Consider the following 27,630-nt stretch of genomic DNA (forward strand, 5'->3'; position numbering starts at 1 on the left):
TCCATTTAAATATAAATACCAAAAAATTCTAGGATTGTCACCAGAAATGTAATCAATGAATGATGGTATTAGAAGTTTTTTCCTTTACATTTGCTTCTCTGAATTCTTTTTTTTTTTTACAATGAATGTGTTTTTTTAAAGTTGAAAGCAAATTGTTTTTGCACTTCCCTTTTCCACCAATTTTATCAAGTATATGGCCTATCAACTAGGATTCTTGGACAACTGTTGACAGCAGTTGGGTTTTATTTCAAACTTTTTTGAACTTCCCCCTACACTAGCTTTTGTTAACGGTATGTCCTATTAACTAAAGTTAAAAGGTGACTTTTGAGAAACTTGATTTCAGATGAAAATTATGCATAAAAAGCCAACTACCTTACAATTAGATTCTCAAGTGAGAAAGTGAATACTCTATGCAACATAAGAAAAACCATAGCTCTTACCCTTCTATTTTCTGGTTTGACGAGAACTGTCAAATTCCTTTCTAAAAGAGTACACATATACATTTTCAATTTGGCATTCAATATTTAGTAAAAAAAAAAAAAAAAAAACTATTCAGATATTATTCTGGAATTTTGAAAATTTTAGCAATAGCAAAGCTCAATTTCACCTTACTTTTACCTAGCAAAAAGCAAATTAACATTTTAAGATTCCAAATGTTTAATCTGGTAAAAATGAGAATATACTTCAATCAAGAACACACCATCTAAAAAAATAGTATTGCTATCTTGTCATATGAGCTTCTCATCACATTTCTGCAGTCCCTACATGTTTAGAATAAATGTAGCATTCACATAATACTATAGTCCATGAAAAGAGTATATTCTTTTATTGTTTTTATTCATACACGTCATTTCAACCTTCAATAATAAAATTCAATAAATTTGATTCCTTAATCATAAAAACTTTACACATTATTTACATGTTGCCAAAGTCTACGCCATACAAAACATCACAAGGATTTGACTCTACGCACGGTACCATCACACAGGAAGAGGAGGGGCTAATCCAGTAACATACATTCAAAGATTAACTTGTAGATGTGCACAGTGTATTTGGCACTGTTCATCAACATTAGAACACATTCCTCTCTTAAGACAGACACTATTCAGCCTTAGTCACAATATATCAGAATTTGCTATTCACATCAAAACCAGCTTTCAAACTTTCTAACAATAATCAAGTGTTAAGAAACAAAACACAAATCAGAATTGGGAATGGAATTCAAACCCTCAACCTCTTGCTAGGCTCCAAGCTGCCATCCGTAAGGTAGGCTTAATTTGATAATTTTTCCATTGTGGAGAGTGTCAGAAGAAACAATATAAAGATATTCTTCAAAACACATAAAGATAAACAACTCTTTAAAGTTTTCAGTTCTTCTTGAGAGTGCAAAGAGAGCCCTGATAATGCATAACTAGTAGGTGATTTTGGCAGGAATTATAGAATGATTGATGTCATTCAAATTGTGGAGACTGTACTGGCAGTTAACCTCATGGAAAGAAACTGGAATGCCTAATCTGAAATCAGAATCCTTAGCAACTTGTTTTAAGGGTTTCTTCCCATCTAGGACAATAACAGACTCATGTCAGATTATAGATTTACTCTGATAGGTAACACTACACTGCTATGAAATATAAGGACAAAATAAAAATACAAAAAACTCAACTGTTCTTGTAGGGCTTTGGCTACATCCCAGTGGGTAATTTATTTGACTAACTTCAACAAAAATGAAATCCCTTCACTTCAATTGGGCCCATTAAATTTAATTCATTAAAACATATATATTCCAGAATGTTTAAAAAAGACACATATATAAAAGGCATAAATTCAGTCTTCAACTAAGGCCAAAAAGCCTCAATAGAACACGGATGACAGTACAGGGGGACAGAAACAAAAAAATTCTCTGGTAAGGTTTAGAGATATGATGTCGCATCACACAAAGCTTTTAGCAATAAATTAAGACTTGAAAAAAAAAGTCTCACAATGTACAAAGAACTATAATGTGCAAAGTAATGTCACTGAACCAAAATTTAGTTTATAATCATTTTATTTCAAGTGTATTTTTAAAATCATAAATGGAGTTTTGGAATCCAGAGTCAAAACATTTATTCTTTATAGACTCAGAATCTGACAAGCAATTTCAAACCTTGCTGTCCAAATCCAGTGTTCTCTGCTATTTTTCAGACTGAGACCTAGTATTTAAATCTACTCCATTCTAAACGTATCATTTTGGATAACTGTTGTGCACTTGCTGTTGATAAGATTCTTCTGAAAACAGTCCATCAAATATATAAAGAATGGTTTCTGTCCAAGTATCAGCAGAGAGGGGAGAACTACTAAACACCTATCAAAAAATCATCTATTCATTTAAAAAATAACAAAACCAGTGCTGTTCTCTGCCATGAAAGAGAACATGCAAAATTAAATTACTTTTGTAGAACTGTGGTAATATTTTATTACCTACACAGGCCTCAAGCTCACTTAAAGATCTTTTAATACAAAGTCACCATCAGGATTTACTCAGTAAAAATCCTGGGTACTAACATGGCCCTACATGTGCTATTCCAAAGAGGAACAGGTTACTTTTGAGGAATAGAGCTGCCTTGGTAACTTCCCTCAAATGCTTATTTTAAATAAACATAGTTAATGGAAATTTTTTTTTTACCAACTCTGGGTACTATCTCGCAAACAGCCCACCAAATGGAAAAGGAAATCAAAACTTTCTCTACTTATCTGGGAAACTTTCCACGTTTACTTTTCAGATCATGACTTTTTACCTTTTTTTTGACTGTCTCAAACAATATTTAAAATTTTTAAATTCTGTATTCCAATGTAAGAGTTCTTTTTCAAATGATCGTCACAACCCAGAACACAGACAACAGAGCAACATTTTCAAGTCACATTGATAATAATGAAGAGATGAAAATGGACGGATGTCTGAAAACAGGTATTCCCTCTGCTCCAAAGGTGAGCAAACTTTTAACATGTGAACAACACGGAACTCCATCCCTCAAACTCAGAATGCTTCCATTTCATATGTCAATATATTATTCTTAAAATTTAAAGTTTGGTCACTTGGAAAAACTGAACAAAAATTACTCCCCCACCCCCCTAAACAACAAAATAGCTTTAATTGCCCCTTTCTCTCCCCAGAAAAACAGGGAAGTAGTTAGGGCTGAAGCCTTTAAATCTGAAATTTCAGCTCCTAAAACATTGCTGCAATCTGCTCAAAGGTACCAGCTCACCATGTTTCCTTCTCCACTACTTCCTCATTTATAAGTTTATTTCCACACACACATGCACACACACACGCGCGCGCACACACACATACTCGCTCACACATACTCTTACTCTCAAGTAAGACACTTTTTTGTGTTTGTTGATAAATTATGAGGATTATGAACTAGGTGTGTACAGGGTTTCATAGGTGCTTTGTAAACATCAGAGTCACTTGAGTCCTTTTCTCCAAAAGCCTGAAATCAAATCACGCGACCAGCGAATCACTATTTCCCCAGACGCTGTTCACAGGCTGCATACTGACGAAGGGCAGAGAAAAAGTCCTCATAACTGATGTTTAGGTGGGAAGGCAAAGAGCTGGGGGAAAAAAAAACCAAAGGAGAAAAAAGCAATTAGATGATACGCTATAATTTGGAGGAGAGGAACCAGAAGGGTAATGACCAAAAAGATTAAGAACAGAAGAAAGTAAATTACAAGCATAGAGTACATCAAACTATTTCTACTAAATGATTATTAAACTTGCTGTGAAAGAATTCAAATAAAAACTAACCCCTCTATACATTTTTTTTTTTTGACATTTTAAAGGGACTTGTAAAAAGTAATTTTAATCTTAATGGAGTATAGCTGACTTACAATGTTGTGTTAGTTTCGGATATACAGCCAAGTGATTCAGTTATACAGATACACATTCTTTTTTAGATTCTTTTCTCATATACATTATTACAGAATATTGGGTAGAGTTTATTGGGCTATACAGTAGGTCCTTGTTGGTTTACATTCCACACTTGCTAGGTACCGATAAGTCCCAAAAATCCACCCTTACTGTGACTTTTCGTCTAAGCACCAATCTTACATCTTCATCTGCCCTCTTAAGTCTAAACAGACCATGGCCTCAAAATCTTATTCTTGAATTCAACCTGTTCCCTTCAAAATCAATGGTTCCTTGCCTTTCCCATTTGTCTCAATGACACTGTAATTTATCCAGTCACTTAGGCTTAACAACTCAGGAGTCATTTCATTTCTCCTCTAGTTCTTACTGCAATCAGGAAAGTGCTAGGCCTGCAAGTGAACTTGGTAACTGGTTCTCATGAATAAGAGAATTCATAGTATATTCCTCCTAGGACCCAGAATTAAAATATATTTTTAGGCTCCTAAGTTTCTCTCTTTTTCTTTTTTTTTCCACATGTGCTTTATCTCATGCAGCAAATTCTATCAACAGTATTCCACAGTGTGTGTTCTTTTATTTATGTCTGGGCTTTTTTTCAATCAATATTATGTTTGTGAGATTCACCAGTGATGCATATTTTTAAAATTTGTTCATTTTCATTTTTATCCAGTTTTCCCTTCTATAAATATTCCACAAAAGCGGCATGGGACAGCAGCCGGAGCACGATCCGCCCCAGATGGAGGTAAGAAGGAGGTGAGGCATCTCATGGTCTCTCCTCCTTTTCTACCCAATGGCATCCACTTTCATGAAGTAAGTATAGCTTTTAAATGTATCAAACAGTGCATATTATTTTGCAAACTTCTTTCACTCAGTCGTATTTTTGAAGGTTTATTAGGTAGATACATGTGGCTTCTACATCCGGTTTATTAAGTGTTACATATATCTCACTGTATGTGTGGGCCATAGTGTAACTATTCTACTGATGGACATTTGGTTCTTTTTTAATATTTATTTTTATTTATTTTGGCTGTGCTGGGGTTTTAGTTGCGGCATGTGAGATCTTCATTGTGGCGTGCGGAATCTTTAGTTGTGGCACCTGGGAATCTAGTTTCCTGACCAGGAAATGAACCTGGGCCCCCTGCACTGAGCTCGGAGGCTTAGCCACTGGACCACCAGGGAAGTCCCATTGGGTTATTTCTTAATTTTCTGGTATTCCTCACCGAGCTGCCCTTCTCCTTTATTTTAAATCAGGGGTCTGCAATTACAGTCCAGGAGACAGCCACCTATTTTTGTAAGCGAGGCTTTACGAGACCATGGTCACACACGTTTGTTGACATAATGGTCCACGCTTGCTTAGCTACACCGGCATATGTTTAGTTGCAGCAGAGAACAGCAGCTCTGAAAGAGACACAGCTTCCAGGATCTAAAGTATTTAGCCTCTGGCCCTTTACTCAAAAAGTTTGCCAAACTCTATTCTAAATAAGCAGTTTCATTCTCATCCATGTACTCTCATAAATTACAGGTATGTCAAGAGTATGACAAACTCTTCAGTTGTCACGTTAGCTCATTCTTACCCAGACACAATCTACTCTAGAACATAGTTGCGAAACGAATCTTCCAAAATCACCATTCCCACTGATTTCCTACTGCCTTTCTAACAACCACACACATTCCTTATGCTTATATTTAAAGCATTCTCAATGTCAACAGTCCCAAACTATCTGATTTCACCATATACTACTAGAATCTAACACTAAGCCTCTGCACCGGTGTGGCCAGTTACCTATTTCCTTCTAACGCGACACTCATGTCTTGCCCCCTAGTTTTTCTTTGTTCCCTGCAGCTCACTCCCTACACTTTCTGCCTTTTCTCTAATTACAAAAATTCTACCCCCTTTACACACTTTGCATCAAGTTACATCTTTTCTGTAGAATCAACAACTCTGGCCCACAGAGATCACTCCTGGTCTCCTATGATGATTAGTTTTAATACCAAATATCTGCACAACCACAAAATCTCTTGTGTCTGAGTCATTTACATAGGTTTTTACTTTACCACTGATATTGTCAAACACCTGAGGGAAAGGATCCAGTATTACAATAATTCTCTGGGAATTCCCATCACATCCAGTATGGCGCTGGGCTCAAGAAACACTTGCTGGACTGAACTAAAGTCAGTACACTTTTAACTACTTACATAATCTCAGTCAACCTGATGTGCCAGGGAAGAAAGCCTAGTGTGCTGTCCACAGGACCAAACTTCAATACTAAATCAGGGTCAGGGAAACCATTTGAACCTTGGAAAGAAAAAAAACACACATAAGAAATTAATATACATTGCTTACAAAAAAATGACCTATGGCAAATTCTGTTCATCAAATTGGTTTCTTATGTTTTCATGTATCTGTTCTCTTCAGAAACTTTATTTATACATTCCATACCCCAATTTCTTGGCACAACATATATTTTTATATCTGTTATTTCCAAATGTAGAAATTTTCTCTAAAGGCTGTTTAACTGGACTGATTACCTGACAAGGAGGGGTATCCCAACTCCCACCCATTCTACAGGTAATCCTCAAATCCCATCTATCTTTCAAGACTCAACTTATGTGTTCTCTTGGCATCCTGAGACCCTCATTGCTTTAAGGACTCAAACACTTATTCTGGCCACAGAACCAAGTAACTTCAGGGATGAAAAGCAACTTCAAAAGTTGTCTATTCTCCTTCCCTCCACATGTGCCGATTTTACAGAGCAAGACCAACTCCTAGCTATACAGTACAAAGGGTCTCAGTATTCCCTAGAGGAAAGCCCAAGCTTCCCAGGAGGGGAAGACGAGACTGTACACCTGCCTCAACCAAGATCTGGCCATTCTTTGCTCTGCAAGCTGGTTTCCATATGAGATCTGGCTTGAGAGGAAAAGGGGATAAAAATATTTCAACTACTAAAAAATAAAGTAAAATAAATCTTAATATAAATAATCAATGATGTAGCACAAAAGATGCTATAATCCAAGGGACCCAGGTTCTAAGAGTTTCTAATAACCTCAGTTCAGCCACTAACTTTCTGGTCACAAGGTAAATGGAGAATTTACCTGAGTAAATCAAAAATACATTTGAAATTGTATGGCTATAAAAGCTAACAATGGACATGAATTTATTAAAATTATTGCCTTTCTTCAAAAGGATTAAGGATAAGGCTAGTAAGCAGAAGGACCATAAAGTTAAGGCAAAAAGTTCCTAAGGAACTCTGGAAAGAATAAACAAACTAAAGGTTTTTATAAGCAATTGAAGAAAAATAGATAAAATATAATGTTACATGTAGTGTAACATGACAGAATAAGTGGTATATTTGGTACAACAGAACAGAAGGAATACTGAGAAAGGAGTCACAGATGATAGTAGTATATTCCTGGGACTGATTCCTAAATAGCTGTTGAGTTCAAACTTAATATTCAAACTTAACAGACAGTTCAAACTAAGAAGAAAGAGGAATGTTGTATGTCATTTTATTTCAATAAAACTGAAAGATAAAATAAAATAAGGCAAAATAAATTTTAAAAGAAGGAGGCAGAAGTAGAAGTTCTATTTTTAAGGAATGCCCCCCAAACCCTTTTAGATCCTCTCCTTTACCAATAATTCTGAAAGTGAAGGAGCTGACTACACATTTTATCATCTCAAAATTATGTGGGTCTCTAAACTTTAGAAACATAATAAGTACAACAACAAAAACAACAAAATCAGGCTTTATGGTAAGAATGAGACATAGATATTCTCCTTCATACAGCATCCTTGTGAGACAAAACTAAAAACAGACATATACGACTTACTAAGTAAACTGTCTAACATATCTACATCCAAATCTGTGGATTTCTTTTGCTGCTGGGCTACTAACTGGCAGAAGTCTTGAGCAGCTCTTACAATATCTGCTTTTCCATCTTCTGGGGACAGCACCTTCACTGCCGACTGGCAATTTAAAACTGGAAGAAAAAAAAAAGATATTTTTTAAAAATACCCTCTTTCAAATATATTTCAAAATCAGTTCCAAGAAAAAGTATAGTTCTTACAGTAAACAAGAATCTTTTACACCCTTCAATTTTAACATCAAAGCATACCTAGCTACTTTGCTCTGAAAGAACCTGTACATATCATTTGTGTATTTATTTACATATAGTCTTATCAAAGTGCTCAGAATGACCTTGTATCTATGAATAAATCCTCTAATAGTTCAGTTCAGTTCAGTCGTGTCCGACTCTTTGCAACCCCATGAACCACAGCACGCCAGGCCTCCCTGTCCATCACCAACTCCCAGAGTTAACCAAACTCATGTCCATTGAGTCAAGTGATGCCATCCAACCATCTCATCCTCTGTCGTCCCCTTCTCCTCCTGCCCTCAATCTTTCCCAGCATCAGGTTCTTTTCAAATAAGTTAGCTCTTCGCATCAGGTGGCCAAAGTATTGGAGTTTGAGCTTCAACATCAGGCCTTCCAATGAACACCCAGGACTGATCTCCTTTAGGATGGAATGGCTGGATCTCCTTGCAGTCCAACAGACTCTCAAGAGTCTTCTCCAACACCACAGTTCAAAAGCATCAATTCTTCGGTGCTCAGCTTTCTTCACAGTCCAACTCTCACATCCATACATGACCACTGGAAAAACCATAGCCTTGACTAGACGGACCTTTGTTGTCAAAGTAATGTCCCTGCTTTTTAGTTATAGGGTAACTTACAATTTCCGCTCACCCAAAATGCCATCTAACAGTATTATTAGCAATAACACAGATAGAAGACAAAAATGAAGGCTGTAGGAAGAAAACAAATTGCTTTAATGGAAATGAATTGTCTATAGCACACGGATCTACCTTACCAAATTCTTATTCTATGGAGCTGTTTTACATTTGATAGGATTCTAGACAACTAATAGCTCTGCCTAATTCTTGTTTATAGACATACAATTCTTTGGTAGAGATTCAATTAAACAAGTTTTGTCTCTATTCACATATTTATTTTAATATTTTTGATCTATAAGTGTGTCAACTCTTTGGATTCTCTTCGAACAGGCTTTAAAATCTACTGATTCCTGGTTGTTTGAGTTAAATAAAATCTTTAACATGTGTTTATTTTTTAATATGTATGAGTCATGATTTTCTTTTTCTGAAAATTATCTTTTAACCAGATGAAGAAAGAAAAGTTTAACTCTGATGATTAAAGGTAGTGATAATAAACACTAGGGCAAAATGAATAAATAAAGGAGTAATAGAATCTGCCTTGAAATACAAAAAACATTATCTGCGTATGTTAGGTATTCAATTTTACACTCAAGCTTACCTTGATCATCTTTGTCATTACTATTTGCAAACTCTGGTGAGTATTTGGAACAATCTAAGCCCAGAAGTTCCTGCTGTTGTTTTAAAATTTCATCCATCAACCTGGAATTATTTCTTTTGAAAATACCTTAAAAAGAAAAAAAAAAAAAGTAAATGTCAACTAGGTTAATTTATCCTCATCAATAATTAATGGATGCTTGTTATGAAAACAATACTGGATCTAGAACTGAAAAAATTCCAAATGAAGCAATGATGACTAATCCTAAACTAGAATCTAAAAGGAAAACATGACAACAAAACTGTTATTTTAAGTCTGGCCTCGGACTAAAGTCAAAAAAAGGACAGGAGTAACAATTCCGTGTCAATATGGATATGAGAAAAATTCAGACCTATAAAGAACTTTTCAGAGACCATTCACTTGACATCTTCATTTACAGGTTAAGAAACTAAGACCCAAGTCTCAGAAAGACCCTTACAGGATTTGTCAGAGCATTTAGAAACTGCAGCAGCGGTCCAAAGTTTCTATCTTCCTCTCTCCCAGACTACTCTCTTTACGGATTCACTCTGTGCATGCAATACTGTTACCTCAATTTGATTAGTTTTTTTTTAACAGTAAGAATAATATGAATTATGTAAAAAGAAGAAAAACAGAAGGGGCTGAGAGCCTGGGGGGCTACAGTTCACAGGGCTGCAAAAGAGTCAGACGCAACTTAGCGACTCAACAACAAAGAGAACAGACAAAAGTGCCGAAATCAAAATTTAGTCAATTCAAGTAAAGCATGAAAATATACTACATAAAACTCTTTCTGATCCTCCAACCATGCACATAAAAGTAAAAACTACAGTTACTATCTATCACTGAGAAAGATCAAGGAACTATTAACAAACTTAACTAACATAGAGAGCTCTAATAAAAAACAATTTGGCTATTTTCAGAGAGGCCAGCTTTCTAGTGGTCATTGCCTCTTAGACCTTTATCAAGGGCTCCTTCTCTGTACTCTCAGTCAGCTCTGTCTTTAACAAAACAGCTCAAAGATCAACTGGGAGACAGAACATAATAAATAAATATATATACAGTAACACAGAATCTGCTGAATATGCTGTATAATGCCAACTTGGTTGAGTATGGGTCTATCAGTAGTTCAAAGATAAAAAGCAGTCTCTTTGGTTAAGAAAAGGCTTTGTAAAACAAACAAGACTTAAGTTGAGCTGACCTCAGAAAGTTAAGAGAAAAGAAAATGGAAAAGATAGATCATGAAGAAAAAAAGCACTGAATTCTCAAAAGACAGACTAATACTACTTTCGATTTGAGAAATCAAATGATTTGAGAAAAGGAATAAGGGAATGGGCCTAATTTTTACTTCATTTTGCCTACCCAATGGGTAACCAACCTTTTCTGGGCAATGTATAAACGTGTAGAAATATTCATCTTTAGGAAAACCAACCTGGCAGCAGTATAGAGGAGGACTGGCAGCAGACCACTGCAGTAGTCCACACATAATTTGATCAAGCAGTGAAAAAGAATTCACTGTAAAAGAAGAGCTGAGAGAATAAAGAACATGACTTGAACAGAGGTAAACACAGAAAATCCCATGGCTTTAACCCTGGGAAACAGAAGGTGGTAATACTTTTAAAAAGTATGGAAATTCTACAAAGAACTGGTTTGAAGGAAAACACGCGTTTGAGATAGCTGATGATAGACGACTTAGGTGGGGTTACTGTAAAAGCGATTAAAGACACAGGGAAAGGGTGTTCATGCCAGGGGTAGGTCATATAAGCTCCACGGGTAGGGCTCTGACTGTTGCGCCTACAAGAGGCTAGCACAGTGCCAAGCACAGAAAAGTGAAAGTCGCTCAGTCACATCCGACTCTTTGCGACTCCATGGACTATACAGTCCATGGAATTCTCTAGACCAAAATACTGGAGTGGGTAGCCTTTCCCTTCTCCAGGGCATCTTCCCAACCCAGAGATCCAACTCAGGTCTCCTGCATTGCAGGCAGATTTTTTACCAGCTGAGCCACAAGGGAAGCCCAAGCACTTCGGTCTGCGGAAAGGCCATGACAGGTCAGAGACCTTCTTTCTTCTCAAAATCCTATCCTCATCCCAGTTTGCTTGAATTATCTTCTGGATCAGTTCCCAATCTACTCCTTGAATGGCCTCTTCTCACTCTGCACTGAATCTTTTTCCTCTTTCCATCTCTAAATGGAGACTACTCCTCAGCGTTTCTGCCTCAGCCCTCTTTCTGTCCATGTGCTCCTCCTTCTCTGGTTCTTTCCGGGACTTTAAAACCCCAGCATCAGGACCAGGGTAAGATGAATGAGGCAAAACCGGGGGCAGGAAGCTGTGCGTTGCAAAAATCCTAGTAACTAAAATTAATAGTAACTTAATGTAATACCCTTAAAAATTTAAAAATAATGCAAAACATCCATGATGAACAAAATATTAAAATTTTAAGTAAAAAAAAGGATTGGCATTTGGTTCCCAATATTTTGAGTTTATTCAAACATCTAATCCCACCTTGAAGTTCTGTAAGCATCTGAAAATGAACAAATCTAAAACTTGGTAGCTTATCTTTCAAAAAAACTCTCAAACACTTATATTGCATCAAGTTAAAAAAAAAGAAATAGCACGAAAGTGTAAAACTTATACGTACTTAGGGACAAAGCCTAAAGGAGAACAGTAAATATGTAAGGTTGATGGGACAGTGGGTGATTTAAAATCACAACTGCTGTAAAGCCGCTCATGTAACTTTAAAAAATCACCACCAACACCAACCAAAACAAAACACAGCCCTTCTTGTGGTTGTTTTCCTTCTAATAACATCATCAGTAGCTACCCAGTCACCCAGACGTGGTCTCTGCTCTCTGGCATTACCATCACCAGCCTATCAGAATGCTAACCCTTGGCTCTTCTATAGCAATGCTCCCCTGAACCTATTTCCCTTTGTCCACTGACCCCACTGTTTCAAGCAATAGTCTTCTTTATAATACTACAACCACCCTCTGATGGGTCTTCTACCCCTTCTAGCGTGTATCACTACAGACAGATTTTCCTTGGGTACATCTGTAAGCCTGGCACATTCCAACTTTAACCTCTTCAATGACTCCCAAAATGCTTACAAAAACCTACAGTATTAGGAACAAACTATGCAGATCCATATTAACATTCCATGTTATGCTTCCACACTTGGTAGGTAGAAAGAATCTATGTTTATAACATAATTGAGTCTTCCAATTTCTCTATACTTCTCTACCCAGCAAATCTGATTGCTTTATATTGCCCCCATAGCACCTGAAGTGACTCTAACCTTCAACCTTTGTTACCTCCCCAGCCCCACATCTGTAAAATTCTCCTAATTCTTCAGGCCAGCTGAAATGTCATTTACCCTCAAGAAGCTGCTCTGAATTTCTAGCCAGATATGCCCAATTCCTCCTCTGACTTACCTCACTCTTGCAAATACAAACATCTGCTCAAACTCCTTAACAAACCAATATTCTACTTTTATTAGTTATAGCTTAACTCTCCCCCACCCCCTATGAACTGTAGTCTTACTTGTGAACTTGGGTCTTATTATCTCTTTTCCCCTAAGGTGCCTTCCACGTAGCAGGAGTTCAATGTTTATTTAATAAACTGAATTATCAGTGCACAAAGTGCTACCTAATAACAATGAAACCTAAATGGACATGACACTGAATGGAATTTTTAAAAAGTTTCCAGGAACCTCTCACAATAAAAGGAGACACTTCCTTACTGCACACAGGCAGAAATGCTGTTAAAAAGGAAAACTACTACACAGAGATGCAAATACTTTTTATAAAAAAGACCTCCAGAAAGTTATTTTAAATTGAATCTTTATCTCGGCTGATTTGGATGGAAAGATGAAATTAAAAAGCAGTTTCTGAAAAGTACTAAATCCAAAAAAAAAAATACTAAATGCAAAGACAGATTACCAGCAAAGTAATTCCTGATACCCTGCAGCCTGACTGCCATCCAGAAATCTGATTATACTCTATGGTTCTTATCTTACTGATACTTTCCATAAGCAATATTCTTGGGCTACAGTTTTCTTCAGGATTCAAAGTCTACACATACACACTTCACAGAACAAGATCTGTGACAAGATATAAGAATGCCTCTGACTGAGACAGGCAATTCCTCTGGCAATATCGTAATATATGTGGAGAGCCTTTTTCTCATATCATAATTCATCTTGTTTGCCTTCACAGAATCTAAAGCCAAAATGATGTAATAAAAATAAAGAAACCATAATAAAAGTCCTTTTATGCAAAAGGAAGCAGCACACACTTAGGAATAACTGATCTAAAAGCAGAGACATTACTTTGCCAACAAAGGTCCGTCTAGTCAAGGCTATGGTTTTTCCAGTGGTCATGTATGGATGTGAGAGTTGGACTGTGAAGAAAGCTGGGCACCGAAGAATTGATGCTTTTGAACTGTGATGTTGGAGAAGACTCTTGAGAGTCCATTGGACTGCAAGGAGATCCAACTAGTTCATTCTGAAGGAGATCAGTCCTGGGATTTCTTTGAAAGGAATGATGCTAAAGCTGAAACTCCAGTCACTTTGGCCACCTCATTCGAAGAGTTGACTCATTCGCAAAGACTCTGATGCTGGGAGGGATTGGGGGCAGGAGGAGAAGGGGACGACAGAGGATGAGATGGCTGGATGGCATCACTGACTTGATGGACATGAGTCTGAGTGAACTCCGGGAGTTGGTGATGGACAGGGAGGCCTGGCATGCTGTGATTCATGGGGTCGCAAAGAGTCGGACACGACTGAGCAACTGAACTGAACTGAAGTGAAGGCAAAAACACTAGCAAATACTCAAATTCATGAAAAACCTGTGCTTTACAGAATTATATAAAAATGAACTGCAAGAATTATTTTATCCTGTCCTTTTACAGAGGGTTCAGCAAGGCCAAGCAACTAACTGCCTTTGGTCAAGAGTCTAAGCCTTTGGATTGAAATCCAGGTCTCCTGACTTCCAATTATTCAGCTCAGTAACTATGTAATGCTGATAAACAGCGCTAAATTCATCTTACTATTAAATTCTGAATTTCCCTCCCCCAAAAGTTAAACGAAAGTTGGCCGTTTTACAAATGAACAGAATCTTAAAAAAAAAAAAACAAAAGTAAGTCTAGAGCTCTTTCTAAGGTTTTTAAGAAGTTACAGGGTAACAGATACTTGAATTCTTTACAGATGACTTAGGAATCTAAAGTTAGGGTTTTGCCATAATGATTTAAAAACTTTTACATTATGCTTGTTGCTCTACAACTGTATCTCATGCACAATTTCCCTCATGTAAACTATCTGGAAATATATATATATAGAAAAGATATATGAAAGAGCCAAAATTTTTAAAAAACACATGAGCACATACCAGAAAGTCTACAATTTCCATGAAAGAATAAAATATTATGCTAGGAAAGTAGACCTCAGAAAGACAACAATGTTTTTTGTATTTTTGATAAACCCTATGCCAAATGTAGATCTCTTTTTATATCTTGAGGCTTTTTAAATTCTAGTATTAAAAACTGTATAAGTGTAGACAACAAGGAAATGTCCCATAACCATCCTTCCTAACAAACTGAATGTCCCTTAATCTCATCATCATAAAATGACTATTTCTGGTTTTTAGTATTTCCTAAGCATTTAACTTATATGCAGAGTACATCATGAGAAATGCAGGGCTGGAAGAAGCACAAGCTGGAATCAAGATTGCCGGGAGAAATATCAATAACCTCAGATATGCAGATGACACCACCCTTGTGGCAGAAAGTGAAGAGGAACTAGAACTAAAAAGCCTCTTGATGAAGGTAAAAGAGGAGAGTGAAAAAGTTGGCTTAAACCTCAACATTCAGAAAACAAAGATCATGACATCTGGTCCCATCACTTCATGGGAAATAGATGGGGAAACAGTGAAAACAGTGTCAGACTTTATTTTTTGGGGCTCCAAAATCACTGCAGATGATGACTGCAGCCATGAAATTAAAAGACGCTTACTCCTTGGAAGGAAAGTTATGACCAACCTAGATAGCATACTGAAAAGCAGAGACATTACTTTGCCCACAAAGGTCTGTCTAGTCAAAGCTATGGTTTTTCCAGTGGTCATGTATGGATGTGAGAGTTGGACTGTGAAGAAAGCTGAGCACCGAAGAATTGATGCTTTTGAACTGTGGTGTTGGAGAAGACTCTTGAGAGTCCCTTGGACTGCGAGGAGATCCAACTAGTCCATTCTGAAGGAGATCAGCCCTGGGATTTCTTTGGAAGAAATGATGCTAAAGCTGAAACTCCAGTCACTTTGGAAACCTCATTCGAAGAGTTGACTCATTCGCAAAGACTCTGATGCTGGGAGGGATTGGGGGCAAGAGGAGAAGGGGACGACAGAGGATGAGATGGCTGGATGGCATCACTGAGTTGATGGACGTGGGTCTGAGTGAACTCCGGGAGTTGGTGATGGACAGGGAGGTCTGGCGTGCTGCGATTCATGGGGTCGCAGAGTCGGACACGACTGAGCGACTGAACTGAACTGAGGCACACCTGTGGCAACCCACTCCAGTGTTCTTGCCTGGAGAATCCCAGGGACGGGGGAGCCTGGTGGGCTGTCACCTATGGGGTCGCACAGAGTCGGACACGACTGAAGCAACTTAGCAGCAGCAGCAGCAGCAGCAGCAGCAGGCATACCTGACCAAGCAATTTTGTATCCTGCTTCTCTCACTTGTATAACATGTATCCTTCTTTGGTGCTAATCTCATGATTATTTTAACAATTGCATTATTTAACAAAAAAGGCCTCTGAATTCAGTAAGCATTTCAAGAACAATGGGAAGCCACTGCCAAGTTTTATTTAGAATTTGAATAATATTATCAAAAAAGTTCACTTTGTTGATGGGTAAAGAGTGGATTATACAGGGACCAGATCAGAACAGAAGATAAATTAAGAGGCCACTACAGCAATAATCCAGGTGAAAAATAATGAAAACCCAAACTTGGGTGGCTGCAGGAAGAACCACAACCCAGTGGCAAATTTGGAATATACTCTAGAAGGTCAAGGAGGCCTGACGACAGATGAGAGGTAGAACATGTAAATTTTTAGCTTGAGCAGTTGGTTGGAAGGTAGTGGTCTCCCATTTTCTGAGATGAGAAATAAACCAGGAAGGCAGGGTCTGGTGGTGGGGGGCGGATTCAAGAGTACTGTTTTGGACATGTTAAGCTTTTGAGATGCCTAATAAAATAAACATGGAGATGTTAGGTAAGGAGTTAGATACAGGAGCCTGGGATTATAGAAAAGATAAGGACTGGAGATTCAAACCTGAGTGTGCGCATACAGATGATATTTAAAGCGAAAGGACTGGGAAAACTATCTGGGTCAAGAGTCAGCAAACCACTGCCACTGGAACAGTCGCACCACTCACGCACGGCCACCTTCCGACAGGGCTGAGTGTTTGTGACAGGGACCATATGGCTAAGTCCAAAATATTTACTACCTGGCCCTTTAAGGAAGTTTTCTGACCCCTGATCTAGGAGATGGGAGAAGGCAATGGCACCCCACTCCAGTACTGTTGCCCAGAAAATCCCATGGACGGAGGAGCCTGGTAGGCTGCAGTCCATGGGGTCGCGCAGAGTCGGACACGACTGAAGCGACTTAGCAGCAGCAGATCTAGGAGACAGGGTGAACGTCAGAAAGACAAGGGCATACATACAGCACAAACTTCTAGGACATCCCAACTTTTAGAAGTGGAGCAAACAAGCCAGAAGAACAGGCAGTGAGACAGGAAGACATCCAAACACACATGATGTCACGGAAGCTGAGAGGGAAAATACTACAAAGAGAGTGGAATTAAGTATGCCCTACACAGGTTATGAAAAGCTATAACCAACCTAGACAGCCATATTAAAAAGCATTACTTTGCAGACCAAGGCCCAATTAGTCAAAACTATGATTTTTCCATTAGTCATGTATGGACGTGCTTGTTGGACCGTGAAGAAAGCTGAGTGCCTAAGAATTGATGCTTTTAAACTGTGGTGCTGGAAAAGACTCTTGAGAGTCCCTTGGACTGCAAGGAGATCAAACCGGTTTATCGTAAATCCTTAGCACATTAATCAGTCAAGAAACAGATTCAGAAAACCAGGAACCCACATATAGTAAGAAAAGAAAGGGAAGTCACTTAGTCGTGTCTGACTCTTTGCGACCCCATGGACTGCAGCCTACCACACTCCTCCATCCATGGGATTTTTCCGGGCAAGAGTACTGGAGTGGGTTGCCATTTCCGTCTCCAGAGGTCCCGACCCAGGAATCGAACCCAGGTCTCCCACATTGTAAGCAGACGCTTTACCGTCTGAGCCACCAGGGAAGTCCTTAGACTACATATAGTAAGAGACAGATCTTAAATATTGCTTCTTCTAAAATTTATATGAACTGAAAAATCAATTCTAAAAAATGAGACTTTCAAAATATACATGTATTTCTTTTTTATATCTGAAATCTAAACTTTTGCTGTGACTATTGCTTCTCTTCAATAGAAACAGATTTTTAAAGAAATATCTAACAGCAAGTGTTTATAAGGACATGATAAAGAAAGGAAAGAAAAGCAAGATAAACACTCAACCAATCTCGTTACAATCTCTCATCTCACCAGCTAAGGAACTAAAGCAATACTTTTTTTTTTTTTTTAATAAATAAATACCCATCCTTTGAAATAGTCTACCTTTCTTTTTAAATGAGACACCTAAGTAAGTTATCTGGTGGTTATCCTCATTTAGTTCTCTAACAATCCAATTGTAACACTATTAGAGGCAATCTTCAGAGAAGAAAACATATAGGACAATTTTTTTTTAACGTACCAATAAAATTTTACATGACTGAAGTACTCAGAACAAAATAAATCTCATAAGCCATTAAATAATTTTGTTTCAAGAGAAAGCCCCACAATACCTCATAGAACAACAATTATCCTGGAATGAGCATGCTGTAACGAGGGGAGAGATATGTGGGACAGTGACCCAGTACAATGGTGCAGGGGCTGGGTTTTAGCTCCAGTTCTTCCAGTTCTTCAGCAAAAGAGGTAGGCAAAATAAACAAGCCCTGTGGGTTTTCTAAGTCTCTGGCTGTAAATCTTAAAAATGAGATTATCTTCACAGACTCTGCTCATCTGACAAGGAAATAGTTCAACACAGAGCAGCAGCTCCATAAAATTAAGTTCAGTTGATTAAAAAAAAGTCAAGTGTGTCCTACAACTCACAGCATGAACGTTCATATTAGTGGATGAAGAAAACTCTATTTACCTTTAAATACCTTTTACAAATTATCTTTATTACCTCTAGATAAGTAACACTTTCCCAAGGCTTTAAGATGACCCAACATAATCAGGAATAGTACCAAGGTGCCTGGATTATGGTTATATTCTCTTATTAGTGGAAGTTGGTACAGCATAATGGTTAAGCACAAAAGCTTTGGAATAAAACCTGGTTCAAATTCTAGATCTGTCTCTTACTATATGTGGTTCCTGGTTTTCTGAATCTCAGTTTCTTGACTGGTTAATGTGCTAAGGATTTAATGCACTTCTTTGCATAGCATCTGGTGCATAGTAAGAGTGCAACAAAGAATAATTATTACTATTAAGGAAAGGTTTGTTTTCATACAGAAATCCAATACTATGGTTAAATGGAAAGCTCCTCAGAAAACAAGGTCATTTCAAAAACAGGATACAGCTTTTCAAAGACAAAGCAAAACTGGGATAGTCAAGGGAAGCTACCTAGCAGCTAATAGTGAGAATGATTTACAAGGATCTATTGATAGCTTTTGACAGGCTGCTAGCCCTTTGTAGAAAAGGGGGAGAGGACATCACAGGATGTTATGATAAATATGAAATTCTGTATTATATTTGCAATATACTATACGAGGGTGAAGATTAGAAATAGAATCCCTTCGAGAGAAGACAAGGACCCTAGTTTGTACTGTCTGTGTATCAAAATTTAATCACATTTATATTTAGACTTTCAACACTTCTGGCAACTCCGTATTTCGTGTAAGGAGCACAATACTTGATAAATTTCTATTTCCCAACAGCATCTGTGTCAGTGTGCCGAATAAGTAAACTAGGGCAAACTGTGTTCATTTCCCTCCCACTGTGTTAAGGCCTCTGGGTATTGGTGCTGGAAAACAAATTACAATTCATCATCCTTACCTATAAAAACATGCAGCCTCTTCTTTCAATTCAAGGAATACATACTGACCTACTCATTACACGCAAACACCAACCTACAATCTGTAGGAAAAGCAACAGTGAGGATAGATACCATCTGCGGAGCTTACAAGCTAGTACCAAAGTTTGAGCACGTGTACATACAACTACTACTTCCCAAAATGGAGAACTTGGAGATGTACAGCATTTAAGGAGATTCAAGGCGACAGCAAGGCTAGGAATGGAGTAGCTGAGAGAGAGTACCTGAGCAGTGACAGGACGGACTTAAAAGAGCAATGGTAGCTTTTGGACAGGCAGATAGCCATTTGCCAAGAAGAGGAAAAGACGACACTCCAGAAGGAGGGGACATCAAGTACCTAATCATGGATAAAGTAAAAGGCATATAAAAGAATGAGAAATAGGTTGGGAAGGCTGGGAGTATACAGGGCAGATCGTTTTTAATGCTAGTGTGAAAAATCTGAACCACAAAACCATTTCAAAAGATATCTAGTATGGATTTACAACCATGGAAATAACACTAGAGAGAGTAATACAAAAGATTTGTTTTGTTGCTAAATTCTCACATAGAAGCAAATGCCTTATTCCGGATCACTCCAATTTATAGCAATAGTAAGTAATAATTAACTGCAGCACTATTTACAATTGCCAAGACAAGGAAGCAATCTAAATGTCCGTCAACAGAGGAACGGTTATAAAGATGTGGTATGTATTATATACAATAGAATACTACTCAGCCATAAAAAGGAATGAAATAGTGCTATTTACAGAAACATGGATGGACGTAGAGAGTGTCATACTGAGTCAAGTCAGTCAGTCAGAGAAAGACAAATATGATATCACTTATATGTGGAATCTAAAAAAAATGGTATAAATGAACTTATTTACACAACTGAAAGAGAGCCACAGCTGCAGAAAACCAACTTACAGGGGGAAGGGTGGTGGGAATGGGTAAACTGGGAAACTGGGACTGACATATACACTCTGCTAGTGTTCTTGCCAGTGTTCTTGCCTGGAGAATCCCAGGGACGGGGGAGGCTGGTGGGCTGCCGTCTATGGGGTCGCACAGAGTCGGACACGACTGACGCGACTTAGCAGCATATATAAAACAGATAACTAATAAGGACCCACTGTATAGCACCAGGAACACTACTCAATACTCTGTAAAGACCTATATGGGAAAAGAATCTAAAACAGAGTGGATATATGTACATGTATAACTGATTCACTTGGTTGTACACCTGAAACTAACAAAATACTGTAAATTACCTATACTTCAAATAAAACAGAAAGAAAAAATATTAACTAATAATTAAGACCCACCCAAGATCATCCTCACTTATGAAAACGAACATAAAAGATAAATAAATAATCTGATGTAATATAAGTAGTGGCACGTCCTTTCATCTGTGGTAGGGTCAAACTTCAATGTGTAAATGTATCGTGTAAGTAGCTTAATTAAAATAGAGTTGCTCAGGTCCCATTCCCCTAATTTGATCTGATCAATAACTCTGCTGAATATGTACTTTTTATAAACACTTCCAATGACTCATTCATAGATGGCCCACAGACCATGTTTTGAAAATACTGCCCTACAACAAGGTTCTCAGCATGGTACCAATACAGTGAGCAACATGAACAGGTTCCACCCCTGAAGATAATGATACATCTCCAGGTAACTTGGATCAAGGCATACTTTAAGGGAGATCCAGGCAAGTATAGCATCCCTAAAGCTAAAGCACCAAAAGCTCCAAACTCCAGTTTTTGTTCCAACCCAATTATGGTCATTGCTTAAATGATAACAGTATAGACAAAATTGCCAAATCACCCTTCTAGAATTCTGAGCTCAAGAAATTCCTGAGAAAACAACTCAAATTTCTGACAGGTGAAAGAATTATTGTAGAAATTCTTGATTGTAATCAAGAAGCAGTGCAGGTAAATGGAAATGAAAAGATCAGTGTGTTTGCAGAGTCAAACCATGGTAAGTATTAATGAATTTCTTTGTCTAAGGATTAAATACAATCTAGATCTAGCTGTAATTAGAATGAATGTATATACGTGTTAGTTGTGTCCAACTCTTTGCAACACCATGGGCTGTAGTCCACCAGACTCTTCTGTCTATGGAATTCTCTAGGCAAGAATACCAAAGTGGGTTGCCAATCCCTTCTCCAGGGGATCTTCCAGACCAGGGATCAAAGCTGGCTCTCCCGCACTGAAGGCAGATTCTTTACCACTGAGCCACCAGGGAAGCCGAATTAGAGTGAAGGGATACAAGACAGGGAAAAATTTAAGGTGGTAATGTAAGTCATCTCCAAGACGGCTGCCATCATCTCCACCTGAGTCTCTCCCCTTCTGCATACGCCATTTTCTCACTGAGGTCTATTTCTCCTTTTTTTTTTGATTTGGGGGCTGACCTGTGGCTTCTCAGACCAACAGGATACAGGAGAAGTAACACTGCATGGTTTCCTAAGCTAGGTCATAAGAAGCCCTACAGTTTTGGCCTTTGGCTAATTCTTTGGGAATAACTATAAAAGAAGTATGACTACCCTAAGGTCACTGTTAAATGAGGAAACTTAAGCTAGCCCTGTGAAGACAGATGACCAACCGTCCTCATCTATGCCAGCCATCACAAACCAGGTACTGAATATATGGTGTGAAACCTTTTACATCCCAGCTACTATCTGACTGTAACCTTATGATTAGAATAGACATCAAGACAGAACTGCCCACCTGAACCAAGTCAACACATAAACTGTTTTAAAACACTATGCTCTGGGGTAGACTACAAAGTTAGAGATAACCAGAACAGCTGCCCAGGTCTTTATTCTACCTCATTTCTCAACTTTTCATTACATCAGATCAGATCAGATCAGTCACTCAGTCGTGTCCGACTCTTTGTGACCCCATGAACTGCAGCATGCCAGGCCTCCCTGTCCATCACCAACTCCTGGAGTTCACTCAGACTCATGTCCATCAAGTCAGTGATGCCATCCAGCCATCTCATCCTCTGGTGTCCCCTTCTCCTCCTGCCCCCAATCCCTCCCAGCATCAGAGTCTTTTCCAATGAGTCAACTCTTCCCATGAGGTGGCCAAAGTACTGGAGTTTCAGCTTTAGCATCATTCCTTCCAAAGAAATCCCAGGGCTGATCTCCTTCAGAATGGACTGGTTGGATCTCCTTGCAGTCCAAGGGACTCTCAAGAGTCTTCTTCAGCACACAGTTCAAAAGCATCAGTTCTTCGGCGCTCAGCCTTCTTCACAGTCCAACTCTCACAGGCATACATGACCACAGGAAAAACCATAGCCTTGACTAGACGGACCTTTGTTGGCAAAGTAATGTCTCTGCTTTTGAATATGCTATCTAGGTTGGTCATAACTTTCCTTTCAAGGAGTAAGCGTCTTTTAATTTCATGGCTGCAGTCACCATCTGCAGTGATTTTGGAGCCCCCAAAAATAAAGTCTGACACTGCTTCCACTGTTTCCCCATCTATTTCCCATGAAGTGATGGGACCAGATGCCATGATCTTCATTTTCTGAATGTTGAGCTTTAAGCCAACTTTTTCAGTCTCCACTTTCACTTTCATCAAGAGACTTACCTATTATATTTACTGATCTCAACACACTACTCAGTAATGCTGTTCTAGCTTCTCTAATGGGAATGCTTGCCAATAAGGAATTCCCCATTCTGTGTGTGTCACATACTGAACACTGTACTGATTATGGTAATCCAAATTCTACCTATTTTTGCAAGGTCTATCTCAGATGTCACCCCATTCCTTACTATGGACAGGGATAAGGAAGTATTGTGTTCTTGGGAATACTTCTCAAGCATGTATGTTGAGAAGTAACCCTGTTCCTCATGGATTTTTCTCTTTTTCTCTCTTTAAAGTCTCTGTCATCCACTAGCATTAATACATTAGCTTATAATAATCTTTAGTAACTATCCCTGACTTTAGAATAAACTCTTTAAGAGACACAATCTCTTGTACTTCTTTGTTTCCTAATGCTTTATATCACAGCAAGTACTCAATAAATGTGACATTAAAGACTATATCAATAGGCTTTCTAAAATAAGTTAAATATTTACACAGAAATAGGCTCAAGTGAAAGTTTGAGAAAATTGAATAGAGCTTAAGTATCTATATGCTGCTGCTGCTAAATCGCTTCAGTCGTGTCCGACTCTGTGCGACCCCATAGACGGCAGCCCACTAGGCTCCTCTGTCCCTGGGATTCTCCAGGCAAGAATACTGGAGTGGGTTGCCATTTCCTTCTCCAATGCATGAAAGGGAAAAGTGAAAGTGAAGTCACTCAGTCGTGCCCGACTCTTAGCGACCCCATGGACTGCAGCCTACCAGGCTCCTCCATCCATGGGATTTTCCAGGCAAGAGTACTGGAGTGGGGTGCCATTGCCTTCTCCATCCTTGTCTTTTAGCCACTGCCATTTTGGACAGTTTAAGTATCTATAAGTATCTATATGCTGCTGCTAAGTGGCTTCAGTCATGTCCGACTCTGTGCGACCCCAAAGACGGCAGCCCACCAGGCTCCCCCGTCCCTGGGATTCTCCAGGCAAGAACAATGGATTGGGTTGCCATTTCTTTCTCCAATGCATGAAAGTGAAAAGTGAAAGTGAAGTCGCTCTGTCGTGCCCAGCTCTTAGCAACCCCATGGACTGCAGCCTTCCAGGCTCCTCCATCCATGGGATTTTCCAGGCAAGAGTACTGGAGTGGGGTGCCATTGCCTTCTCCAAGTATCTATATAGTTCCCCGGAAAAAGGATAAGTTTTCTTACATAAGCACATGACTTGCTCACTGACCTCCTTCATGTCTACTCAAAAGTCAACGAGGCTCAAGAGGAAGGGGACGCATGTATACTTATGGCCGATACAGCACCCACGCCAGTGCTCTTGCCTGGAGACTCCCATGGGCGGAGGAGCCTGGTGGGCTGCAGTCCATGGGGTTGCAGAGTTGGACACGACTGAAGCGACAGCAGCAGCATGTTGATATATGGCAGAAATTAACACAATGCTGTAAAGCAATTATCCTTCAATTAAAAATAAATACATTTTTTTTAAAGTCCATGAGGCTTTCTTTGGCCACTCTTTTTAAAACTGTACTCCCTACTCTACCATTGACTTTCAACATTCCTCTCCCCCTCCTCTGCTTTACTTTTCCTCACTGCATTTATGATCGAATACATTTTTCTCATTTATACTATTTGCCACACTTCCACCAAAATGTAAGTTCCATGAGCATAAGAATTTTTGTCTTTATCACTGGCCTAGATGCCTCATGCCTAGAACAGTATCTCCCAATTTGTCACCTGTTAAATGAATGAATCAATCAGTCAATAGCAAGGATGAGTAAATTCAAAGTCTCTTATTTCAAACAATGAAATTAACCCCTATCCCATTAAAAACTCATCAAAATTGCTTTTACAGTAGGACAAAAAGTGCTCTGAGTCCGTGCACTGAAAATGCTCCGTAAAACTCTCTTTGATTATCAGTCAAGACTTGCTTAGCTTGACTTCTTCCTTTTCATTACCAATGGTTTCTTTAGCAAATACGATAGGATATTTCTGAATCACACCAGCAATTCAAGAACAGGAATTTTCAGAACAAGGAAGTGTAGCAAAACTATAAACTGTGTTCTATTTAATTATTTATTTTCCTTCTCTACTAGAACACAATGGTACTTGCTTTATAAGAATTATTTGAATATAAGTGACTCACTTAAAGTCAATTCACCACATTGCTCAATGGCTTTAATTAATTTCCCCTCTGCTTCACTTACTTTTCCCTCAGACAATATTTCTGTTGCATTGTTCAAGCAAAGACTGTGTCGCCTTATTACAGTCTTGTGATTTCTACTGGTCTTTTGGCAAGTTCCATAAAATCTTAGTACCTAAGTATATTAACTTTAACCTCAGAGGGTAAGCTATCATTTGATGACGATGGGCTATGAGTCACCACCACGTTCCTTGCCGGCTGCAAGGAAGGTGATTGGTCAATCAAAGGTAACTCTAATACCCTGCAAGAGTTGCTGTCTGACCTCAACCTACCCTTTCTGACAAACCGTCACACTTAAACCTGCCTATGTGGTAAAGATTTAAGTGCTAAAAATCAAGTTGTAGTTCCTGTGAGCATACCATTAATTTAAGCTATTGAACGGAGACTAAAATATTAGTTTTCTTTCCTTCATACCAACATTCCTCAATCATTCTTACTTGGAAGGAAATGCTATTGCTTTTGGTATTTGACTGAGACCCAAACAAAACATTTATCTCCTACTCACTCCTCAAAGCCTGGTTTAAACACTATCTCCTCTGCAGGAACTTTGGGAGCTCCTCCAATCAGAATTTCTCTTCCTAAAGGAGATCAGTCCCGAGTGTTCACTGGAAGGACTGATGCTGAGGCTGAAACTCCAATATTTTGGCCACCTGATGCGAAGAGCTGACTCACTGGAAAAGACCCTGATGCTGGGAAAGATTGAGGGCAAGAGGAGAAGGCGATGACGGAGGATGAGATGGTTGGATGGCATCACCGACTCAATGGACATGGGTTTGGGTGGACTCCGGGAGTTGGTGATGGACAGGGAGGCCTGGCGTGCTGCGGTTCATGCGGTCACAGTCGGACACGACCCACCGACTGAACTTAACTTCTCACAGCAACTACTAACTCTCAACATCTGTTGCTCAACTTGCCACTCCTGACAATGTGTCTACCCCCAACAAGCCTGAGTCTATGGAACTAAATGTTAAGAATCCAAAGAATATGCCTGCTGCTGCTGCTGCTGCTGCTGCTAAGTTGCTTCAGTCGAGTCCGACTCTGTGCGACCCCACAGACAGCAGCCTACCAGGCTCCTTCGTCCATGGGATTTTCCAGGCAATAGTACTGGAGTGGGTCGCCAGTGCCTTCTCCAAGAATATGCCTAGCACTGGGCTTTAACTTTGTAGCTACCCAATAAATGTTCAAGTTCTGTACCTACAAAAATTCCCTACAGTGAAAATTTCCTCAATCAAAATTTATGGGAGGACAAGTACTGTGTTGGCCCCTGAGGATCAAGGATCGCACAACATCCCAGGCAGCTGAAAACAGAAGGTGACCACTTTCCTAGTCGCCTATCCAGGCTCTCAGGTACTTTTCATAAGTCTACTTCAAATGCCACTTGTCCTCAACCACTGAGCTGTGACTTAAAAACAGTGCTCTGGGCCTCTCTGAGGAACCACTGCGGTGTAACAAAAAGGTAAACCCGAAGGAAAGTACAGACTGGCTAAAATATCAATCCTCCTCTTACTACTTTTCAAACTTTGGACAAATGTGTAAATGTTAGCGACCTCAGCTCCCACATTTGTGAAACAAGGGTATACAAACACCATCCACTTTACTAGGACGTGATAACGGGTAAGAAATATTTTTAAGTATGTACAAGGTGATGAATCGAGTTCAAAGGTTTAGCAGGTGTTCAATTAAGCTTATCTCCCCTCCTCGAAGGCGCTAGCACCGAAATTTGCACTCAAGGGCCTCGGGGCACAGAAACTCGCGGAGCCGGGAGGGCTGTGCCTAGAGGTGCGCCCCGGTACACCTGCCGGATGTGCGGGCCCCGCGGCCGGAGAGGCCCCGGTCCCCCGACCCGCTCTGGGTCTCACCTTGATGGTCGTAGACGCTAATGTAAGAGATGCCCACGGCCATACACCACACCACGAGGCTTGCGATGTCCGAGAAGCTGGGTTCCTGCTCTTCCTCCGTGATCACCAGGCCCATGTGCACAGGCAGCTTCTCCAGGGAACGGCCGTCCGCGCGCCAGCGTAGTCGCCGGTGGGCGGCGGCCGGGGCCGGTCCCCCGCGCGGATGCCGGTGGTGACGGCGGTTCCTGCCGACAGCCGGGGGCTTGCGGAGCGTGAAGCCGAGCGGCGCTAGGACCGCGGCAGAGGCGGCGCGACAGCAGCGCCGCCAGATCCAGTTCCAGGTGCCGAACCGAACGCGGAGCCAGGAGGTGAGCGTGCGGTGCAGGCAGAGCAGAGCGTGCAGCACCCGCCACACCAGCTCGTACAGCCCCGTCATACTCTCGCGGCGCCCGGGCGCCCTCCTCTCTCCCTCCCACACCCGCGGCGCGACCGCTTCTTATCCGGCTCTGCGGCCGGCGCGGGCCATCGCTCCGCGTTCCCCCGCCCCCTGCACCCGATCCCCCTTTC

At 39.7% G+C, this 27,630-nt stretch overlaps 1 protein-coding gene across 1 annotated transcript; it reads right to left on the reverse strand.

The window, feature by feature from the left end:
• Window positions 1-803: 803 nt before the first annotated feature.
• On the reverse strand, window positions 804-27,630 carry NUS1 (NUS1 dehydrodolichyl diphosphate synthase subunit). Its single transcript, NM_001255968.1, has 5 exons — window positions 27,085-27,630; window positions 9,227-9,352; window positions 7,730-7,879; window positions 6,098-6,197; window positions 804-3,591 (listed from the first exon to the last, which is right to left on the reverse strand). Exons 1-5 carry the CDS (start codon window positions 27,497-27,499, stop codon window positions 3,501-3,503), a joined length of 882 nt encoding a protein of 293 aa, NP_001242897.1. The 5' UTR covers window positions 27,500-27,630; the 3' UTR covers window positions 804-3,500.

The sequence above is a fragment of the Bos taurus genome, chromosome 9 (genome assembly GCF_002263795.3).
Source record: "Bos taurus isolate L1 Dominette 01449 registration number 42190680 breed Hereford chromosome 9, ARS-UCD2.0, whole genome shotgun sequence".
Lineage (NCBI taxonomy): Eukaryota > Metazoa > Chordata > Mammalia > Artiodactyla > Bovidae > Bos > Bos taurus.